Source organism: Cicer arietinum, chromosome 2, assembly GCF_000331145.2.
Source record: "Cicer arietinum cultivar CDC Frontier isolate Library 1 chromosome 2, Cicar.CDCFrontier_v2.0, whole genome shotgun sequence".
NCBI classification, from domain to species: Eukaryota; Viridiplantae; Streptophyta; class Magnoliopsida; order Fabales; family Fabaceae; genus Cicer; species Cicer arietinum.
In genome coordinates this window covers 44,195,136-44,203,826 of record NC_021161.2, presented here as the reverse complement: position 1 = coordinate 44,203,826, position 8,691 = coordinate 44,195,136, and the positions used below count along the sequence as shown (strand labels likewise).

The following is an 8,691-nucleotide window of genomic DNA, read 5'->3' as shown; positions in this document are numbered from 1 at the left end:
GAAAAAAATGCAATATACGCCGAACAACAGATGCTGAGCGCCCGAGCGCGCCCAAGCGCAAGTCAACGCTTTTCCAGCATCTGCTACTGCTTATACGTACGTGAAATTGAGTTCACGTAAATGGTTTAATTTTCAATCATTTCGCAATCTTAATTCACGTATACGTACGTGAATTAAGATCACGTAAATAATGAGATGTTGAATTTTCAAACTTTATTTATTACGCAATCTTAAATCACGTACGTGTACGTGAATTAAGATTGCGTAAATTCTGATATTTTTACTTTTTCTTAACGTACGTGAATTTAGTTCACGTAGCAATACAACGTACGTGAACTGAGTTCACGTATAATCCTAAGATTTAGAAGAAAAAAAATTCGAACTCAGAAACATACCAACAAACATACATTTTTAGGTCACTTTAACCACAATATGATGAAGAAACTGATGGTATAAGTTATGAGTGAGTTATGTGAGTTTAAATGATTATGAGGCAGAGTTGGTGATGTATGGTGATTTTTTGACATGTGAGTCATGAGATGTGATGAATGTTGATGAATGTTGATGAAAGTGAGTTATGAGTTAGTAAAATTATAAAAAATATTATAAATATCAAAGGGTATTTTGGATTTTTTACAAATTTGAAGGGGTGTGGGTAGTAATGTTAGTGGTGTGGGTAGAAACATTGATAAAAAAATTGTAATTTTTTTTTTTGCTTTTTTTTTTTTCTACTTATCTCCTCTGTTAAGAATATTTTTTTAATATATTCAATTTGTTAGTTAAAAAAATAATACATAATTTCTAGGCAAGGATCCATGTTGTTGGAAAATAAAACTATTTAACAATTTGGTTTTGAGAATCATTGCTTGAAACAAAACAACATAGAAGTGTCACATAGAAATGAAAAAGAACATAGCCAAATTAAAAATATCATCTTTATTATCTTTTCTGATAGGCATTCATTGATGACTACTTTCATTGTAACATTCCGCTTTTTTTCGGGACATTAACTAACAGAAATTCTAAACGTAAAATTACAAATTCATTTTTTTATTTATTTATGATTATCTTAAGTACTCATTTACTTTAAAATCATTTAATAACTATTTTAATTAATTTTCAAAAATAATAAATCAGAGTATTTGCAATTACTAAAAGTAAATTTAATACATCAAACAAAAGAAACTCCTAGAGTCAAAACTCTCGACGTTTAACTACCCAAACATAAATCCTAGTTGGTCACAAACTTTGGACTTGTGGAAAACTCACCAAACAAGTCTAACACTAATACAGAAGTATCTCGGAGCCTCCGACTGCATGCTATTGTATTTTCTCGCATTTCTCCTATTAGGTTGATCGTGATATTATTCGCTCAAATAACACTATATGTGACGTCCTGTCAAATGTAAGAGCCATCTCCAAATAACAAACACAGAGCAAATATGGATGCATATGTAGTTGTTATAGCAAAATATAAATAAATCATTTACTTCATTTAACAGTTAAAATCACAACTCACCAAAGATACACTAACAATGAAAATATAACAGTACAATATTTGCGTAATTAATAACATTAATTCACCCAAACGACCAACAACAGGTACAACGACAATACAAATATAACATTACGATATCTACATAATTAATAGCATTAATTCACCCAAACAATTAAGAGGTACAGTAATAAAAACAAGTACAATATCACATATTAATTCACCCGAAACTTGCAGCAGTACATTCATGACCATAGTATCCACATCATTCATTATTAACATTCTCATTCATTATTAACATTGCCTCACCCAAACGAACAAATACAATCGTATACAAATTTATCAGTATAATATATACATCGTTAATAACATTATTTCAACCAACCAATTATCAGGGGATACAATGTATCATTTATCTTTATAAAACATTAATTACACTTAATTCAATGCATACTCAAACAATAATATATACATCGTTAATAACATTATTTCAACCAACCAATTATTAGGGGATACAATGTATCATTTATCTTTATAAAACATTAATCACACTTAATTCAATGCATACTCAAACAAACCTTATGACTTAATCTATATGTCAATGTAATGATTCCGGAATATCGCCTCCCGCGCAAGGGCATTTCGTGGGTCCTTCCAAGCAACACCACTAACTCGAGCTTCGTGGGTCCTTCCAAGCAACACCACTAGCTCAACATCCCCGCAAGGATCTGTGGGCTCCAACCAATTATGGACGCACCACCACACGACTATGAATGAATGTATGAATGTAGACACTTTTGTTAGTAACAGTATAGACCATTCATTCAAAACGTCCAAAATCGTTCAACCTTGTTCTAAACCAACCTAGTTTACACCCAAAGTAATCACCTTGAATAACCACAACATGTCAAACACAATCATTATAACAACGTATCACATAACATTCATTTTCCACAATTTGAACATGCTCAACACAACCATTATAACAACATATCACATAACACTTATCCTTCGCACTTTGAACATGCTCAACACAACCATTATAACAACATATTACATAACATTTATTCTTCCACACTTGCAACATGTGAATCACAACAATTATTAATATTCATTTTGAATATAACACACAAACAAAACCAATAAATAATATCACAGTACATTTATATCACATATAATTCAAATAGGAAAGCGAATGGAGTGATGCCCTTACCATTACTAGAGTTATATTTAGAATTATGCTTCACAAACTCTTGCCTCACTCATTTCACACATGTTGCTGCGAACCTGCTGTCCGAAAATCAGCCCGATCTAACGGTTAACGGATGCGCAATCGATGATTTTCTGATACTGATTTAACAAATTCGGGAATAGAGTTACTCCTCTCTTTTCTCTTTTGGTGGTTGCCTTTTCTATCAAAGTGGTATCTCTCTTTTTCTCTCCTAAACCTTTTTTTTATATCGCAGAGTATTTTTTGAATGAAAGACGTCTGTTTTGTTTTTGTTTCCTTTTTATCAAAAAAGGATGAACTTTAAGCCACAAGTGGAAGTTAAGCCAGAAGCGGAGAACGTTAAACTGAGTATAACGTGTATTAAAACTAAGACATGAAATTTGTTTTTAACGGTTCCTTTTATTATTATTATTATTATTATTATTATTATTATTATTATTATTATTATTATTATTATTATTATTATTATTAAAAATTAAAATAACACATTACAATAGTAACCGACAATTTTTTTTTGAATAATTATCTCAATTCCTAATAAGGTAAAATATTAAAATAAAATAAAATGTCTAGATGTTACATTATACTTGTCTTAAATAGTTTCGTCCTCGAAACTTGACCCTAATGAAGAGAAATGCGGTCTTACAATTTTGGTGCTAATGTAAATGAAAAATGATTATTGTTACGCGAAGTTTGAAAAAAAACAAAAATAAGAATTTTATGTAGCAGTGTCACATTTTCAAGTTACAAGTAATGACCACCCACTCTTCCTTTCATATATGTTTAGTAAGAATCTAATTGGTTAAATTTCTTATTTTTATGCATTATTCTCTTTTTTGTTTAAACTCTTCCTAAGAAATAGCAATGTTCAATGTATATTTATATATCATTCACACAAAATAAAGTTTGGTGAAAATACTCAATAAGTTTTAAATTACACTATACTCTCCTCCTAGCTTTAAATATAAAGCAAAAGTATCTAACTTCAAGCTTATTAAAATAAATAACAAAGTGCAATTAGTTTTCTTTGATCTCATAAATTAAATGAAGAGTATTTTAAAAATAAAATAGTATTGAAATTTAATTAAAAATTACTTATAATATAAAACATTCTTTATACAATATCATTACCATGTTCATAATTTGTTGGAGCAAGACATAGAACATTGGTCTGCTCACAAGTGATAATTGAGACCTAAAAGAGAAAATACATAAAAGTATAAGTGGAATACTCTGTAGTTTAAACTATTTCTACGATCCACGTAATAGGTCAATGAATGGAAACAAACATTAATGGAAACTCAAGTGTACAAATATAAAAAAAAGAAAATTAAAATACTCATCAAATAAGAGCAATGTAAATGGATTTGCATCCTTTTTACATGATAAGGTAAAAAAACAGCGGTCCTTTACTATATTGATAATTCAAAATAATACAATTCATACATTAAAGATTCCAAATCCGCCTCGATTTTTCGGTACTAGCAAAGGTGCACGCACTAGCTCCAACTCCTTCAAAATTTAACTACGGTTTTGAACTTTGAAATGGTAGATAATATTTTCCAGCATTTGGGTAAGTGAAGTCCTCAACATCTGTGATGAGTCTATTCAATAAGGGCTCATACCTTTCTATGCAGCTCCAACAGATGTGCATTTTCAACTTTTAGGCCTTGTAATGTTTCCTTTGGGATGTTTTTGCAAACTTTTGCCATTCCTAAATGGTATTGGACCAAAGAAACTTGATAGAATCTGATTTACTTGAAGGATCTGGACTAGATTTGCTTCCTACATGAGAGAAATTAAATTAGAGATGTTCCATTAATTAATTTCTACAAGATATATAAAGTTGAAGCATGAATCATGTTTCCATTTATTATGAGTATATGTTGCAAGTTTTAACAAAAGGAGGCTTCAGTTAAGAATATGTTCTCTGTAGTTTGTGGAAATCTTGCTTTCAGGGCTGTGCTCATCTCAGCTTATATATTTCTAGAAACATAGAATGCTTTGAGGCTATAAATAGTGTTTGATAACAAATGTTGCGCGTATTAATTTGAGTAGAAAGATAGAGCAAGTACCGGTTACAGATGCAGGAAAATAGTCATTTAATCACCTGCGGTTTGAATATCAAATATAAACTTGACACACAGGCATGCAAATCACTGCAAAAATCGCACAATGCAGGGTATCCACCAAAAATAAACAATATTAATGACTCCTAGGCATTCTACAATAAAAGAGAGAAGCTAACTAACCGTGGAGCATCAAAACAATACTATAATGTGGAGTAGAATAACTATCACTACTAGCACTACTATCATCCATCCAAGGATCCAGGTCTCTCAAATTATGATAGTTGCACAAACAAACTTGGAATTCTCTTAAATTTGGCACGTAGGCTTATTTCATGTCATTTTTTGATGAATCTTGTTGAATTAATTCAAACAATTTGGTAGTGACTAACAACAGTAATCTCTTTTCACTATGAAAAGATCTTTTAAGACATCAATTTCAGCTCATATAAGTCTGATACGCACTAAATATGCAGAAGACCAATTATGCAGCAAAAACAGAATTCATATTTGATCACTTGTTTTGTGTTCGTAAGTGGTGATGAATGTAGGTTATTATTCTTTATTGACCATTCTTAGCCTTTTATTAACTCTCTTCCACCTTCCTTAGAAGCAAGGTTCAAAAAAGTATACCTCACAAACATCTGCACTTAAGTTGTAGCATTTGGATTGCATCCATTGTCTTTCATTTTTTACATCAATGCGAAAGCTTCATCAAACAAGTCATTGTTAACCCATGGATCATAACGGTATATTATGGACCGTGCTTTTAGGCCTCAACAAGCTAATTTATATCCATAATCCCCATCAGATTTTACATGTATTCTACCTTTGTATTTGTAAAGATTCCAAAACAGTATATCGGGAATGGTTGCAATGAATCAAAAAGAACAGTCATAAACCAGAGTTTATGGTCTATCAGTTACAACAAGACAACCTGATTCCTCCTCTTGGTCTCAATGAATATTGAAATGAAATTTTTATCATATAGTAAACCGTCATGATATTTACTATTGTTGAAGGTATTGGCTATGTAATACAGTTAATGCAAAATAAAAACCTAACACACATAAGACAGCAATAAATTTTAATATTCTAAAAATTTCTCTCAAGTTGGAACTACCAATTTGTGAAGTATAAACACACTTAACAAAATTGATTGAAATGATAAAATAATGTTGAAACATTGATTCAAAATAATAAAGTTTAAATAGAAAAATATATCACCTAGTTTCTGTCTTAAAGAAGACCTCTCACAATCATTTCCCGAAGAAGTTTCTCCGCTTTTTCATTTTCATATTTTTCAAAGAGGGAATGAATAACTATTTCATAAGTTAAAACATCTGGAATGCAGCCATTGTCTTTCATTTTTGAAAACAAATCCAACGCTTCGTCCAACAAGCCCTTGTTACAAAACCCTTGTATCATAATGGTATATGCATAGACATCTAGATTGTAGCCTTTGACCAAAAGATCTTCAAAAATCTTTTGTGAATCCTTTATTCGTCCACTTTTACACAATCCATTGAGAAGAATATTATACGTGCACATATTTGGTTGAATACCCAAGTCTTTAACTTTTTTCAATAATGCAATTGCCTTGTCAACATCATGGCTTTTGCATAAAGCATCCAATATAGAATTGTAACTATATATATCAAGTGGTTGCCCCCTATCATGCATATCAATGACAAGCTCCAAAGCATATGTAATTCTCCCCGATTTGCACAAACCATCAATGAGAGAACTGTGAGTTACCACATTAGGAACAATTTTTCTGGACTGCATTTCATTGAAGAGGTTCATGGCTTCATCAACCATTTTAATCTTACAAAGTCCATTAATCATGATACTGTAGCTCCTAACATCAGGAGCCACTCCCCTTTGGACCATAATGTTGAGTATACTCTTAGCCCTGTTCACTTCATTAACGAGGCAATATCCATCTATTAAAATGTTGTAAGTAACAATATTCGGCTTTATGTCATTTTTTATCATCACAAGAAACACATTTTTAGCTTCTTTCAACTTCCCTTCCTTACAAAAAGCATCAACCAATATATTAAAAGTATACACATTTGGGTTGATGTTTTCCAATGTCATTTTATACAACAAATCAATTGCTTCTTTCAATTGACCCATGATGCAAAAGCCACTAATTAGTGCACTGTAAGTGACAACATTAGGAGAAATTCTCTTGACAACCATTTCAGAATATAAATCACATGCATCAGAAACAAGTTTATCTTTGCACATACTATCAATAATCGTGCTGTACATTACCACATTAGGTTGAACCAATTTCCCATCAACTCGTCTCAGCAACTCTAGAGCTGCTCTTGTTTTTCCAACTTTACATAACCCATTGATCAAAGTCCCGTAACTAACTTGATTCAACCGAAATCCTTGTGCTACCACCTTGTCATGAAAGTGCAATGCTTTATGAACCTCACCTTTAAGACAAAAACCCTTGATGAGTGTGGTAAAAGTTATTGTACCAGGATGATAACCCCTTTTGAGAATCTTTGAGAAAACAGAGAAAGCAAAAGTGATATGACCCAATTGGCATAAACAATTGATTAAGAGATTGCAAGTTACAAAGTCAGGGTTGATTCCCCTTAGTTCCATTTGTTTAGAAAGGGAAATAGCGATTGAGTAATGCTGTTCACTTCATTAATTAGGAAATATCCATCCATTAAACAGTTGTAAGTAACAATATCTGGTTTTATGTCTTTTTTCAACATCACGGCAAACACATTTTTAGCTTCTATCAACTTCCCTTCCTTACAAAAAGCATCAAGCAATATATTAAAAGTATACACATCCTGGTTGATGTTTTCCAATGTCATTTTTTTTAACAAAGCAATTGCTTCTTTTAATTGACCCATGATGCAAAAGCCACTAATTAGTGCATTGTTATCACTTATATCCCTCGTTATCACTTGAGATTGATTTTTGGAACCACAATTTTATCTTATTAAATAACTAAGTTGACATAAAATACAAATACTAATAATTAAATAATTGACTATTTTAAATAATAATAATTATTTATATTTTGCTAAATAATAATTATTTAAGAATTTTTAACTATATCAAAAATACAATTTTGTCGTTTATAAATTTAACCTTTTCAAAAAATTTAGGGTTACAATTGTTAATTACTGTAACTTTCTGTACTTAATCCAACTTCTTCAAATTTGTCATTTAGAAACATTTTTGATTTACAGAGAAGAAAACCGAATAGATTCACATAGAGATGCTTGAAATGAAATATGACATAAAGAGAGAAGTTGAGTAAAAAGAAAATAAAGAAGAAAGAGATAAATGACGAGATCTGTAACATCAAGAAGAAGCAGTCTCAAAAGTAAACCGCATTTTAGAATGGCGGTTCCTTAGGCTTCCAACAAACCCTATCGTTTTCTCTTTCTCTAACCCTCTCTTCTTTTTTCCATTCTCTCTTTTTCAGGTTTTTCATTGTTCTTAATTTCTCTTTATTAACTGTGTATCATGAATGATCGATCCTCTTTAATTGATTAATGTAGATTGTGTTACAAGGATGGTTGCTTTTAAGGTTGGTAAAAGATTGTACATCGTTGTTGTGGATGAAGGCGAGAAGAAGGTGAAAGAAAACGAGAAGGAGTTGTTGTTGTTGTTGTTGTTCATCATCATCATCATCATCATCATCATCATCATCATCATCATCATCATCACACTACGCCAAAAATGACATTTAACAGCGCCCATTTTACAGCGCTTGCTAAACACAAGCGCTGTTGTAATTATATTTTAAAAATAACGGAACCTTTTATAGCGCTTTTGATGACAAGCGTTGTAGTAGGTCATATAACGTTTGCGCATCACGTTATAAGGCTTTTACAGCACTTGTCAAAAAA

At 31.3% G+C, this 8,691-nt stretch overlaps 1 protein-coding gene across 3 annotated transcripts; it reads right to left on the bottom strand.

The window, feature by feature from the left end:
- Positions 1-4,042: 4,042 nt before the first annotated feature.
- LOC105851283 (uncharacterized) lies at positions 4,043-7,452 on the bottom strand. Of its 3 annotated transcripts, none has more exons than XM_073364910.1 (2): positions 6,023-7,452; positions 4,043-4,511 (listed from the first exon to the last, which is right to left on the bottom strand). In XM_073364910.1, exon 1 carries the CDS (start codon positions 7,421-7,423, stop codon positions 6,035-6,037), a length of 1,389 nt encoding a protein of 462 aa, XP_073221011.1. In that variant the 5' UTR covers positions 7,424-7,452; the 3' UTR covers positions 4,043-4,511; positions 6,023-6,034. The 3 variants fall into 3 exon arrangements, with proteins under 3 accessions (XP_073221011.1, XP_073221013.1, XP_073221012.1); XM_073364912.1 differs by lacking the exon at positions 4,043-4,511 and adding an exon at positions 5,447-5,504; XM_073364911.1 differs by lacking the exon at positions 4,043-4,511 and adding an exon at positions 5,487-5,624.
- Between the last annotated feature and the right edge of the window lie 1,239 nt (positions 7,453-8,691).

What these genes read in the sequence shown, in the direction of transcription:
- LOC105851283 (XM_073364910.1), bottom strand. Translation starts at nt 7,423, where the DNA reads ATGGAACTAAGGGGAATCAACCCTGACTTTGTAACTTGCAATCTCTTA.